This window comes from Vipera berus (assembly GCF_964194415.1).
Source record: "Vipera berus genome assembly, chromosome: 8".
Lineage (NCBI taxonomy): Eukaryota > Metazoa > Chordata > Lepidosauria > Squamata > Viperidae > Vipera > Vipera berus.
In genome coordinates this window covers 4,959,218-4,973,574 of record NC_138211.1, presented here as the reverse complement: position 1 = coordinate 4,973,574, position 14,357 = coordinate 4,959,218, and the positions used below count along the sequence as shown (strand labels likewise).

Here is a 14,357-nt window from a genome sequence, read left to right as displayed (position 1 = left end):
TTATTTACAAAGAAATCAAAAGTTCAAACAAGAGTTAAACAGGAATAACAGACCAGGACTCTAGCAGATCTTCAAACAGTTGCCTTCAGCAACTAGCACCTCCCACACCTTCCCCTTTTATCAGCAGTCCCAAGGCGTGGCTTCTCATTGCCTTCTCCTCCTCTCACCGAGTTGCCTCATTGCCTTTCTCTGTTCTACTCTGCTGGATTGCCTCCTGCTCCTAGTGTCCCTGAATAGATCCAGCTGTGAATCATCTACGTCCAACACCTCGTGCTCACACGGCTGAGTCTGATGAGGAACATGATGGGAGGGGCCAGGCTGAGAGTCCTGCAGTGCATCAGAGCCTCCCTCTGACACCAAAGGCTCTTCAAACCCCTCCTCCTCCTCCTTCTCTTCAGAATCATCAGACTCGGCTGCCGGTATCACAGGCTGACGCTGAATCACAACACAATCCTGCCTCAACCATCAATCAACTCAGCTGATTAAAAAAAAATGGAGACCACTTGTGGGTCAGTGATAGGGGAAAAAAAATCTAATATTTATAGAGTGCTTGGATCTCCATCCATCCAAAAACATGTCTCAGACCACCACACAATGTCTGGAACCCTTACCTTCCAATCAAACCCCCTGTAAATGAAAACATTTCTCAAACCCTGCTCATAAATTCATTGGGCCCCTTGGACAAGCGTTTCCTGTTGGACCTTAAGGCTTTTTCCCAATGAGATTGGCCAAAGAGTGAAAGGAGACATGAGGTTTTGACTCAAAGCAAGTGGCGGCATTTGGAATTTGTAAAAGTATTTATTGCACATAGAATAAAATTAGGAATATGGTATGAACCTAATAATCTTCACATCAGGGTTAGGTATACTCATACAGTCCCTCACATGTGATGACGGCTTAATCAGGGGTCTCCAAACTTGGCAACTTTTAAGAATTGTGGACTTCAACTCCCAGAATTGCTGGTTGGGGAATTCTGGGAGTTGAAATCCACATTACCAAGTTTGAAGACTCCTGGTTTAAGCTAAGTGGTCTTTACCACACAGTCCTCCCCACCCCCGCCCCGGAATCTGTTTGATTCAACTCCTCAAAGGCTTTCTCAGTAGACAGTGATGGTCTAGGGCAGAGGTAGGCAACTTTGGCTCTTTTATGACTCGTGGACTTCAACTCCCAGAATTCCTGAGCCAGCATGCTGGCTCAGGAATTCTGGGAGTTGAAGTCCACGAGTCATAAAAGAGCCAAGGTTGCCTACCTCTGCTCTAGGGCAAGGGTCTTTTAAACTTGGCAACTTTAAGGCTTCTGGACTTCAACTCCCAGAATTCCTCAGCAAGCCCTGGCTGGCTGAGGAATTCTGGGAGTTGAAGACAACAAGCCTTAAAGTTGCCAGGTTTGAAGACCCCTGCTCTAGGGACACCCAAACATCCTTTTCCCAGCAGGAGAAAGCATGGATTCAGTTTCAGCGAGATTATGAGGCTGCAATAGCCCTCTCTCATTTTGGGCCACACAATCATTTTCATGGGAATGACAGTATGCAATTTGAACATGCAATTCTTCCAGGAGACTCATCCCCCCACCCCTAGCTTATCCCTGTTTTTGTGTGGCCTAGACCACAGACGCTGACATATGGAACTATGTCTTTCTTCCATCTGACCTTATTCACCATCCTTCGAGATGCAAAATGAGTATGTAGATGAAGCTTAGTGCTAGATGTTGGCTGATGGAAAGGCTTAGGACAGGGGTCTTCAAACTTGGCCCTTTTATGACTTGTGGACTTCAACTCCCAGAATTCCTCAGCCAGGCACGCTGAGGCAGTTGAAGTCCACAAGTCACGAAAGGGCCAAGTCTGAAGACCCCTGACTTAGAACATCACCCGTCAATAGCCAGAGCAAGTCCCAGACCTATAGCTTCACTGACCCCAATCAACACAATTACTTCAGATGATATCCATGGATCAAACAAACTCCACCCACGCAGCAATTAGTTACTTCCAGTTGCAGTGCTTAACAGATTATTCAGAGCACACCGATTATAAAAGCCAGCAAGCAAGCTCGACACAGGAAGAATAAAAAGAAGAGTTAGGAGGCATCATCGGTCAATGATCTTCCAGAAAGGTGCAGATGATGTGAAGGATGATCTAAAAACATGATTCTGCTTGTAGGCAAGACACAGCCTTTGTTGGGAAGAAAACAGTCATTTTGTTGGTTGTCGGGAAGTTTTACGACTGGATCTCCTCAGCCCTATACTTGATGGACTGCTTCTTCTTGGAGAATTCACCCTCCATTGTGGAGGCTGGGGTAATCTACAAGAGAAAGCAGAAAAGAAGTAAAAAACAAAAAAAACCAAACAAAACGTCCAGGAGATCCAGCAGAGATTGATTATACTCTAAAACTAGGGAGCATAAGATGACCACATTGTTAAAAGAAATATAAAATTGGGGTAATAAGAATTAAGAGATGGGGAAAGGGGTCTTATGTACCACCCATTTCCTTTGACCGTTTAGTACAGGGGTAGGCAACCTTGGCTCTTTTATGACGCGTGGACTTTAACTCCCAGAATTCCTCAGCCAGCACGGCTCAGCTTGGAAACCTCTCCCTTTCTCCTCAGCATGGCTGGCTCAGGAATTCTGGGAGTTGAAGTCCACCAGTCATAAATCGGCCTAGGCCTATGCCAGGGGTAGGCAACCTTGGCTCTTTTATGACGCGTGGACTTCAACTCGCAGAATTCCTCAGCCAGCACGGCTCAGCTTGGAAACCTCTCCCTTTCTCCTCAGCATGGCTGGCTCAGGAATTCTGGTTTAGTACTTCCGATTCTTGTAGAGAGCTTTAGCATGCAAGAAACCTGTGTTCGTTTGAACAGCCTGGACTTCCCGATTTTTCCTACACTTAACAAGCAGTGTTCAAAGGGTGACAATAAATTTGGGTAGATATTGCTTATATCAGGGGTCCCTAAACCCTAACCCAGAAACCGGTCCGCGCAAACAAGCAAAGCCCCATCCGTGGGATGCAGGCAGCACACAAAACCACGCTACTTCCAGTCTGTGGAAAAACCTCTCTCCACGGAACCGGTCTCTGGTGCCCCAAAGGTTAAATTACCCACCCACCCCGATCATGGGGGAAGAAGGGCAGGGCAAAAAGACACGTACAGTTCCATTTATACTCACATTTTATCTGGGGATGTCAAGCAAATTATCTGCCCCGGTGCAGCTTCCGATTCCTTTTTGACTGCAGAAGGAAGAGAAGAGGCGTTGTTAGCGAGGTTGCCTCTTCCAGACTTAGTTTTTCAAAAAATACAGTAACCAAGCAGGACTCCACTTGCCTTTACAGGAAGATGGTGTCAGGTTCAAGGTAATTTGGCTGACTCCGGCTCCAAAGGTCACGTTGTTAATGGATTCTGGAAAAACCAAAACGCACAATCTTTTGTGCAAGCTGATGGGAAATTTGGTATTTATTTACATTACATTTATTACATTTATACCTGGCCTTTTCACCAACAAATGTCACTTAACCAGCTAATAGTAAAGGGGGTGGGGGTGGGGGTACCAGTCAGTCTCTCTCAGCCCAACCCACCTCACAGGGTCGCTGTTATGGGGCAAATGGAAGAAGGAAAATACGGTAGATACGTTTGGCACTTTGAGTTATTTGCTGCACGTGGCTGTGAGCACCACCATCAGCCTCTGAATGTTCAAAAATGCAAACTCCTCTTCGGTGCCATCAGAACTTGAAGATGCAGGGACCTCAGCACTGCAGTCTCCATCCGCAGGGGTTCTGCAGGTTCAGATCCACTTTCAGTTACTACAGCTACGGTATGAACTGCTTTGGGATACCTGAAGAGAAGTCAACTTGGGTGCCAAGTAAGCATTTTAAAATGCATTCTTGAAAACGCCAAGAATTGTGCGTCTCCAAAGGGTGACTATATGCAATGCCAATTGAAAAAGCACCCAGTGGTGCCTTTTGGAAACTGATCAAAGAGAGAAGCAACCTGGAATTGAGGAGAAACTTCCTGACAGTGAGGACAATTAACCAGTGGAACCTCTTGCCTCCAGAAATCGTGGGCGCTCCATCACTGGAGATTTTCAAGAGGAGACTAGACATTCACCTATCTGAGACGGTATAGGTTCTCCTGCTTGAGCAAGGGCTGGACTAGAAGACCTCCAAGGTCCCTTCCAATTCCATTCCATTCCATATTTTCTATTCTATTCTATTCTATTCTATTCTATTCTATTCTATTCTATTCTATTCTATTCTATTCTATTCTATTCTATTCTATTCTATTCTATTCTATTCTATTCTATTCTATTCTATTCTATTCTACCCTACCCTACCCTACCCTACCCTACCCTACCCTACCCTACCCTACCCTATTCCATTCCGGTGTCCTTGCATGGGACTGGCAATATCTACCTTGCTTGTCCTTTTCTCGAACTGCTGGCATCAAGACATTGGTATGTGGATTTGGAAGGCAACACTCAAACTAAGATTCTCTCTGGAGCAGTCCAGCTGCCCTTCCTGCAAGCAAGGAGACTTTCAAACAAAAATAGGTCTTTTTTTTAAGACACTTACGTTCAGGAGTACTGATGGCACGGCCTTCGAGGGGTCTGTTAGTTACGGAAGACGGTCGGTTTAGGCTGCAAAAGGAAGCTAAGAAGGAAGGGGAAAAAAAAGAGAAGGACAATGTTAGCCACAGATAATACCTGCAGTCAGGCACAACTGGACCAAAGGTGTTAGCCATGCCCCCTAGCTTTCTACAAGCGATTTATTTGATATTTATTGTATCCCGCCTTTATTATTTTCACAAATAAGTCAATGTGGGAAACATATGCAATGCATCTTCCTCCCCCTATTTTCCCCACAAAAGCACCCCTGAGACGTAGGTTCAGCTGAGGGAAAGTGACTGGTCCAAAGTCACTCGGCTGGTTTTTGTGTCTAAGTGGGGGGGGGAATAAAACTTGCTCTCTCCCGGCGATTGGTTCAAAGTCACCAAACTGGCTTTCCTGTCTAAGGTGGGACTACAATTCACTGCCTCCTGGTGATTAGTTCAAAGTCACCCAGCTGACTTTCAGGGCTAAGTCAGGACTAGAACTCCCCATCTCCCACTTTCTAGCCTGGTGCCTTAACCCCTAGAGGGTTAGGGTTCAGTCACCATGAATTCATAGAGCAAAATGGACATCGCCAACAAACTTGGAGTGCTTGGGTATGGTTAGGAGGACACTGACTTTTCTAGGCTGCCCTATCTATGTTTCCTGGTAAAATACATGGGAAAATCCCATTGGAGGAAAATTCCACCTAGGGTTAGGGTTAGGTCACCATGAACTCATACAAGAAAATGGACATTGCCAACAAATTTGGAGTGCTTGGGTATGGTTAGGAGGGCACTGACTTTTCTAGGCTGCCCCATCTATGTTTCTTGGTTAAATACATGGGAAAATCCCTTTGGAGGAAAATTCCACTTAGACCAAACTGGATGGGGAGCAGCCTACCTTTATCGCTTTGTCTGCTGCCCAGAGACTCAAGCCCGATCCCCATGCTCCTGCTGCGCTTTGTGGTAATGGCCTCCACGGCTTTCTTAGCAGAGTTGAGGATGGCGAAAGTAGTCAGGGACAAATTCCTACAAGGAGAACAAACAGCTCAGGGCTGGTGTTTTCATCCCAGCTCTGGGAGCTTTAAACATCCCCCTGATGAGTGCTGGAAATATATAAAACCATGGTTAAAATAGCCATCCCCAACCTTTATGGCTTGGAGACCCAGTGGGGCGGGGGGAGAGGGGAACCAGCCGGTGTCTGCATGCACAGCTGTGCCAGCCAGCCACTTGTGCGGCCCAGTTCCAAACGCGCCACGGCCCGGGGCTTGGGGAGCCCTGGTTTAAAACAGATAAGGACATATTCATGCAACATGTGCTGAAAAGGGAGGGAAGAGATCCAGAAGCGTACCTGGGTCTGGACTTTGTGGCTTCTGGCCCAGGCACTGTATACACAGCAAGGGCCGAGAGAGGAGATCGCAGAGGTGGAGAATTGCTTTGGGTAAGTGGGGAGGCCTCGTCCATCTGATTCCGAGGATGAGCAGTCCTCTCCAAGGTAGAGGGCTGTTATTTAAAGGAGAAAACAGAAGGGGGCTAAAGAACCATTGCGGCAGCAAAGCACCCGAGGGCAGGGCAGGAAGCAACGGATGGAAACTCATCAAGGAAAGAAGCAACCTGGAACTAAGAAGAAATTTTCTGACAGTGAGAACAATTATTCAATGCAACGACTTGCCTCCAGAAGTTGTGAATGCTCCAATACTGGAGGTTTTTAAGAAGAGACTGGACAGCCATTTGTCTGAAATGGTATAGGTTCTGCTGCTTGAGCAGGGGGCTGGACTAGAAGACCTCCAAGGTCCCTTCTAGCTTCTATTCTATTCTATTCTATTCTATTCTATTCTATTCTATTCTATTCTATTCTATTCTATTCTATTCTATTCTATTCTACTCTAAAAGGGAAAGGGAAAGGTTCCCCCGCACACGTGTGCTACTCGTTTCCGACTCTAGGGGCCGGTGCTCATCTCTGTTTCAAAGCCGAAGAGCCAGCGCTTGTCCGAGGACGTCTCCGTGGTCATGTGGCCGGCATGACTAGACGCCAAAGGCGCATGGAATGCTGTTCCCTTCCCACCGTAGCGGTCCCTATTTTTCTAGTTGCATTTTTACGTGCTTTCAAACTGCTAGGTTGGCAGAAGCTGGGACGAGTAACAGGCGCTCACTCTGCTACACAGCACTCGGGACTCGACCCGCCAAACTGCCGATCTTCTGCTCTTCTACTCTACTCTACTCTTATCTCAACCACATCTCTGCAGAATGAAGCCATCTTTGTTTGTTTATAACATTTCCTGGCCGCTCATCTTACTTCAGGTAACTCTGGGACACTTACAAGGTAGATTCACTTAACAGCTGTGTTACTAACTTAAGAACTGCAGTGATACACCCTTAAGAAACTGTGGCAAGGAATGTTGCAAAACGGGGCAAAACCCCCTTAACCACTGTCTCTCTTAGCGACAGAAAATGTGGGCTCAACTGTGGCGGTAAGTTGAAGGCTAACGACCTATTGCCCCTCTCCACTCCATGGAGAAATCTGCTTTTAAGCAGCCCAGCTTGAATGGCTTCAGAAGCAGCTTGATGGGACTTGACCACACCCGAAGGGCAGATCAGTACCGGCCTGGCCATCAACGTGTCGCAGCCTTCGTCATCCACCCTCAGCTCCTGGCCTTGCTCCGCCTCCCTCTCCAGCTGCTCCTCATACTTCTTCATATCGTACTCCAGCTCAGCCGCCAGCTGCTTGTCCATGGCAAAGAATTCCTTGATCTCGTTGCGATAGTCTTGCATCACCCCCTGGAGCAAAAAGCAAAGCAAAATAAAAGCAAAAAGGTTGGGAGACGGTGGTGGGATTCAGCCGGTTCGCACCAGTTCGGCAGAACCGGTAGCTAATTTTTTGTTGCCCAGGCCCAGAATGGACTTCCGGAAGTGGTATCCACGCAGAGAACCGGTTGTTCACATGTTTGAATCCCACCACTGGCTGGAGACGGCTGGAAGGAATTTTGATGGCTGGGTTTTCTAGGTGGATTTGAGTTAATTTATTTATTATCCTGTCTTCAACATTTTTATGAACGATTCAAGGTGGCGAATATATCTAAGACTCCTTCTTCCTTCTATTTTCCCCACAGCAACAACCCTGTGAGGTGAGTAGGGAATTCTGGGACTTGAAATTCACACATCTTCCAAGTTGCCAAAGTTGAAAGCCCCTTTAGCAATGGCCATAGCACTTAAGACTTATATGCCTCTTTAAGCGGTTTATAGTCAGCATCTTCCCCCCAACAATCTGGGTCCTCATTTTACCGACCTCGGAAGGATGGAAGGCTGAGTCAACCTTGAGCCGGTCAGGATCGAACTGCTGGCAGTTGGCAGGATTAGCCTGCAATACTGCATTCTAACCGCTGCGCCACCAGTATTGTCTTAGCTAAATCAAGATTGACTACCTCCACGCTTGGCTTCCATGGTGGAGCATGAAAATGTCCCACTACCGCAAACCCTCCAGATGGGATAGCAATATTCCCCACGAGCTTCAGGAACATGCTGCCCCCACCACCACCCCCGACTCAAAATTTTAATGGAATATCCCAGCTAAGAAAGATTACCCGGAGGTAGTTCATGAGGTCCCTCAAGGCCGGGAGTTTATTTTGCTCCAACAAGGTCTTCAGCGAAGTGATGATGGGAATGACATTTTCGATGAAATTCTTCTTTTGAACCTAGAGTTCGGATTGAACGCAAAGAGATGACGTTTAGGCGAGGAGGGCTGCCCATGCCAAGCAATGGAGAGAGCAGAGAACAAGGAAAGCCCTCGCAGAGAAGGGATCAACTTTGGGATTGTTTGAGATCGTTTCCAGGAGTGGTGACTTGTGGCACTGCGAGCAAGATGGGAAGGGAGGCGTCTCTTCCCAGTGAAAGCAACTGTCAATCATTTTGCTCTGGAGCAAGCAAAAGGAACAACCTACTCCAGGTGAGACTCACTTGTGAAATCAGCTTTTTCTGAGCCACCTGCATGACGGCATTGGCCATGGCCAATTCATCTTCTTCCGGTTGGATGTCGTCTTCTGGTCTGGATCTCATGGCCGAGAGTTTGATCTCCTTGCAGCTCAAGATCTCAAAGGTATCTGAGAGCAGCTGGCTGGCTTCCATATTGAGAGGGAGGACCCCGTCCACAAAGCAGGCTATAACCAAGTTTGGAGAAAGGAGAACACCAAATGTCTATGAAGATTATCCATTGTACAGAACCTGGTTGCCCCAAAGGTGCTTTTTTTCAGGAGGCAACTGGACTTTCTAGTTTTCCTTTGAAGACGTTTCGCTTCTCATCCCAGAAGCTTCTTCAGGTTCTGACTGGATGGTGGGGAAATGGAGGGATTTATACTCCTTGCAGACAGCTGGTCATTTGCCTTCTTTTAGAGAGTCATTGAGGCCACTTGGAGGTTTGTCTGTGTCCTCAGGGTCACCTGAGTAGTGCAAATGGGGGTGTGGAGCCTTCTTGGAACTGCAAAAAGGACTGAAGATAGATGATGTCATGTCTCCGCCCCTCCCCACCCCAACCCCCAGTCTCTGTTGAGAGAGGGCTGTCCAGTTTTGACCTAGATGGACTCTTTGACCTCTCTTTCAAGCCAGCAGTCCTCTCTGTCCAAGACATGGACTTCGCTGCCTTCAGGAGTGGCCCTTCCATTCACCACCATCCAGTCAGAGCTGAAGAAACTTCTTGGATGAGAAGTGAAACGTCTTCAAAGAAACACAAGAAAGTCCAGTTGCCTCCTGAAAAGTCATCTTTGAGAGGACACCACATGTTACAGCAGGAAACTACTCTCCTTTTAGGATGTTATTACAGAGAACGGGCCATTCAGACAGGAGAACGAGGCAACCACCATCAGGGACTGACCTCTGGTGTTTCAAACAAATGGCCCAGTGATTTCATTTAGCAAAGCTGGCCTTAAGACTCGCACGCAGGGTGCCCAAATCAATCAGGCTGCGTGTGCAGCTACTCCTCAACTTATGACTGTAAGGTCACCTTACGTCCATGAGGTCACCCATGGGATCGACCAAATTTTACAGTCTTTTTTTTTTGGCGGTGGTTTATTAAACGAACGCAGCGGTCGTGAACCATTGTTTACTATGGGGCATTTTTGCCCAAAATTGGAAGTAAAAACAATGGGGTGGGTTGTTTTGTTTTTTGTTTATTTTGGCAAAGATGTCCTCAATTGCAATCGTGTGACTGCCGAGTGCTATAAATGGCCATACAAATTCAGGCTGGTTACCAAGCACGCTAAAGGCGTGACCGTGATAGCAGTGATCAGAAACTTTGGAATTAGGTTGCAAGGACCTTTTCACGGTGGTGGTGGGAAGCACATTGTAAGTTCAAAGGGTGGTGAATGGAATGGCCACAATTCGAGGACTACTTGTATTTTGACTCAGGGAGGAAACCTGTACAAATTTACAACTCCGTTTCAAGGAACCAAATGCTTTGGGTGGCCTCGCTCTTACATACGAAGAGCCCTGGGGGTGCAGAACTTAGAACGCAGCCTTGCAGGCTGACTCTGCCCACAGTCGAGTGTTTCGATCCCGACAGGGCTCAAATTTGACTCAGCCTTACATCCTCTTCCGAGGTTGGTAAAAATGAGGATCCAGGCTGTTGGGAGCAAATATGCCGACTCTGTAAACTGCTGAGAGAGTGTTGTAAAGCAAGGGTCCTCAACCTTGGCCACTTTAAGACTTGTGGACTTCAACTTCCCAGAATTCCTCAGCCAGCACAGCTAGCTGAGGAATTCTGGGAGTTGAAGTCCACAAGTCTTAAAGTGGCCGAGGTTGAAGAGCCCTGCTGTAAAGCGCTATCAAGTGGTGTATAACTCTAAGCCAGGGGTAGGCAACCTTGGCTCTTTTAGGACTCGTGGACTTCAACTCCCAGAATTCCTGAGCCAGCTGAGGTGGCTTAGGAATTTTGGGAGTTGAAGTCCACGAGTCCTAAAAGAGCCAAGGTTGCCTACCCCTGGTCTAAGCGCTACCAGCCACGAGATCAGCTTAGGAGCTTCTCAGCCGCTGAGGATGAATCTCCCAGCTCTTCCTTGGCGCCAAGTCCGAAAAGCCGCAGCTAGGCGCACTTCCCATCCGCAGAGCAGGTCAGCTGTTGGAAAGCCCCTCTTTTATTTTTTTACACGGCTTCTCTTTGGGTTCCAACCCTCGGAAGCTTCAGCCGTACCCAAGACGTTCTGGCTAATTTTGGAGGTGATGTTGAATCGCTGCTCGTCGGTGAAGTGCTCCAGGAGGAATTTGTAGATCTGCCCCCGGGCCTCTTTGTTGGCTCGGCCCTTCAGGGAAAAAAGGCTCTTCTCCCTGTTGCGAGAGAAGAAAATCCAGGCGGGGAGTGGAGTTGACATACCCACCCGGGGAGCTCACTCCCCGCAGCTGCTCGTGGTCGGAAAGAGGCCCCCGAGGTTGGTTAAGGTGGAGTCGTGGGGGAAATGCCCCTGGCAGCTTGACACCTGCGCCCAAGGCTCTCCCCGGCCCAGTTACTCCCAAGCAGCCACCCCTAGTAATTGTTCGTAGGACGGCAGGGGAGGAGGAGGATTAAATGTATAGGGAGGGAAGCATATTCGATGTGGGCTTAAGTTTCAGTTCAGTTCAGCTGAAGGTTTCATCCTGGCCCCAGCAGTTCTTAAGAGAGTAGCCTGAGGCTCACCGTTCCAAGGCCCAAGCCTGGCGACTGTGAATCCCTGAGCTACCTCAAAAGTCCTCTTCTCTAGAAAGAGGACAGGTCTCCTTCCCAGTCTTCTCATCTGTCTCCAGGTCTTATCTTCTCTTGGAGGCTCCACACTGATTCCCCTCTTCTCTTCCTAGCAACTAAGTGGGCTTCAAGCCAGGTTGGTCTAGGAGATGATTAAGATGCCAGGTTAGAAAGTGGGAGACGGGGAGCTCTAGTCCTCCCTTAGGCACCAAAGCTGGCTGGGTGACTTTCGGCCAATCACCAGGAGACGGTGAGTTCTAGTCCTGCCTTAGCTATGAAAGCTGGTTGGCTGACTTTGGGCCAATCACCAGGAGACGGTGAGTTCTAGTCCTGCCTTCGCTATGAAAGCTGATTGGCCAATTTCAGGGCAATCATCAGGAGACTATGAGTTCTAGTCCTGCCTTCGCTATGAAAGCTGGTTGGCTGATTTCTGGCCAATCATCAGGAGACTGTGAGTTCTAGTCCTGCCCTAGCTATGAAAGCTGGTTGGCTGACTTTGGGCCAATCACCAGGAGACGGTGAGTTCTAGTCCTGCCTTAGCTATGAAAGCTGGTTGGCTGAATTCGGGCCAATCACCAGGAGACTGTGAGTTCTAGTCCTGCCTTAGCTATAAAAGCTGGTTGGCTGAGTTTGGGCCATTCACCAGGAGACTGTGAGTTCTAATTTTGCCATAGCCACGAAAATTCACTGGGTGATTTTGGACCAGTCACTCTGCCTCTGCCCAACCCACTTGGCAGGGTTGTTGTTGTGAGGAAAGTAGGGAGAGGAAAGCTGTGTTCACCACCTCGAGTGACTCGTAAAAGAAATAAAGCCAGGATACAAATCAACCATACTGACGGACCTTTCACTCTGGGGGAACTTGTTGTACTTCTCGTGCCTCTCGTAGCCGTTGAAATGGAAGATGCATTCGATGAAGTGCTGAGAAAACATGGCCGGATTCCTCTTGAGCAAGAGGTGCACCAAGCAGAACCTGACAAAGCTGGGGAAGGAGGCCAAGAAAACAGCAGCACTGAAGGAAGCTTAAAATCGTCACGCTTGGAGAACCATCCAGCCTATTTGGGTGCCCTTCCCTCTCCCAGAACTCTTTAGCAAAGCTTTCAGGGCTCATCCTACAATTTTCCTTCTAATTATAATCCAAGATAATTAAAGGGAGAAATAACTATAGAACAGTAAACACCGTCAGTAATTACCATGTTTGAGATAATTAACTAGTCACTCGCAATAACTAAATCTTATTAAGAACAAGTCTGCTTGCCTTGAGTCTAAACTCAGAACCTCGCTATTTAGGGTTTTTTTTTAAAAAAAAGAAAGAAAGAAAGAAAGAAAGAAAGAAAGAAAGAAAGAAAGAAAGAAAGAAAGAAAGAAAGAAAGAAAGAAAGAAAGAAAGAAAATGAATATTTCCCCTTTTCCCAGCCCAATATGCAGACCTTTATTGAAAAAATATTTCCATTTGCCGTTGGGTAGTTTTTACATAAAACACAGATAATTCCTCAGAGGAGAAGTTCATTTGCTACGTAACTGAATTACCTAAACAAGACTTCCAAAGTGATGAGGGCGAATTTCCAAGAGGAAACGCGAAACCAAGTAGGAAAGTTGGAAAATGAAATCCCACTGGGCGAAATGTTAACACAGGCAGTCCTTGACTGACGACCACAATTGAGCCCCAGATTTCTGCCCCTACGCCAGACGCTTGGGAAGTGACTCTCGCCCCATTTTACGACCTTTCTTGCAACGACCTAAAGGGATTCGTCGCAATTTGTTAAGTTAGCCAGCCAGTTGTTGAGTGAACCTGGTCTGCCCCTTGACACTCACTGCTTGTCGGGTTGACAAAAGGGGATCACCTGACCCTGGGACGACACACGACAGTCATAGATACAGAGTCAGTTGCTAAGTGTCTGAATTTTGATCACACGACCGTGCGATCAAAGTGGAAAACCCGTCGTTAAGTTACTTTTCTCCAGGGGCGCTGTAAATTTGAACGGTCACTAGATGAAAAGTGTGTAAGTCAAGGACTGCTTGGATCCAATTAAAGCTAGGGCATATACCGACCCTAGATATCTCAGCCATGATTAACCTGGTGGGGAATTAGAGCATTAGGCCAAAGCTATGAGCCAGGGTCACCATACATTCAGAGCCAGGAGGAGGGAATATTTGTAGCTCAGGGCTGAGGCTTGCTCCTGAATGTAAGCGAAATGCAAATCAAATCAAGTCAATCAATAGTGAGCAAGCCTTGAAATCAGCCTGAGAAACTAAGATACGCAAGTTCTAATCTGCCCAGGATGGGATAGGAAATGCCAGCCGGACATGCCCTTAAGGAATAAACAGCTCTCTGCATTTCCACTGGGGATTCTTTTAAAAACCGTGGCAAATTGCCACGGTGGAAAATGCATTCTTTTCCTCTCTCTCCAAATAATCCTGCACAGACTCCGGAACCATTGTGTTTAGCTGTACTTTTTATGCAAGTTTACACAAAAGCCCTACCGGTAGTTGCCTAGTGTTTGTTTAAACAACAATCCCGAGCATAAATAAAGCAGCAGGTATCAACACCTCCTGCTTTTTAAGCAAACACACACACACACACACACACACACCCTGTCTAAACTAGATTTCAGCCAAGCAAAGACTAACCAACAAATATAATGCTGTACTTCCCTCTGCTGGAAAGATATGGGGCAACGTTGCCCTAAATTCAGGCATTGGGGAGAAAGCAAGAGTTAGTTGCCTCGCTTTGTTTGCCATCGTTTTTAAAAATTGTTTACTTCTTAAAAGCTGTTCCCAGTCTCGCTAATCACTCTAGAGGAGAAGCCTTAAGAATTCCTGTTGGAAAGGAGAGGAGAGGAGAGGAGAGGAGAGGAGAGGAGAGGAGAGGAGAGGAGAGGAGAGGAGAGGAGGAAGGAAGGAAGGAAGGAAGGAAGGAAGGAAGGAAGGAAGGAAGGAAGGAAGGAATTATGCTTGTTTATGACTGTAATAGATATATGACTTGATTTAATAAGAGAATCTCTGCTTTCTCTAGCACCCTAATGCATGCAAGACTTGAGAGAATTCAAGAAAGAAAGAAAAAAGGAAAAAAAATGAAGACCTA

The 14,357-nt window shown here is 47.1% G+C and overlaps 1 protein-coding gene across 1 annotated transcript in view; it reads right to left on the bottom strand.

Annotated features, from left to right (window-relative positions):
- Positions 1–1,240: 1,240 nt before the first annotated feature.
- The window catches only part of NCAPD3 (non-SMC condensin II complex subunit D3), a gene marked incomplete at its 5' end in the record, with an annotated part of 39,995 nt that continues 26,878 nt past the window's right edge, over positions 1,241–14,357 (bottom strand). Inside the window, 11 exons of the mRNA XM_081333367.1 lie at positions 1,241–2,296; positions 3,158–3,218; positions 3,319–3,387; positions 4,557–4,634; positions 5,474–5,601; positions 5,924–6,075; positions 7,174–7,350; positions 8,154–8,264; positions 8,527–8,726; positions 10,751–10,884; positions 12,117–12,254. Of these exons, the coding sequence (XP_081189493.1) occupies positions 2,188–2,296; positions 3,158–3,218; positions 3,319–3,387; positions 4,557–4,634; positions 5,474–5,601; positions 5,924–6,075; positions 7,174–7,350; positions 8,154–8,264; positions 8,527–8,726; positions 10,751–10,884; positions 12,117–12,254 (1,357 nt within the window). The 3' untranslated portion in view covers positions 1,241–2,187. The remainder of the gene's footprint in view (positions 2,297–3,157; positions 3,219–3,318; positions 3,388–4,556; positions 4,635–5,473; positions 5,602–5,923; positions 6,076–7,173; positions 7,351–8,153; positions 8,265–8,526; positions 8,727–10,750; positions 10,885–12,116; positions 12,255–14,357) is intronic.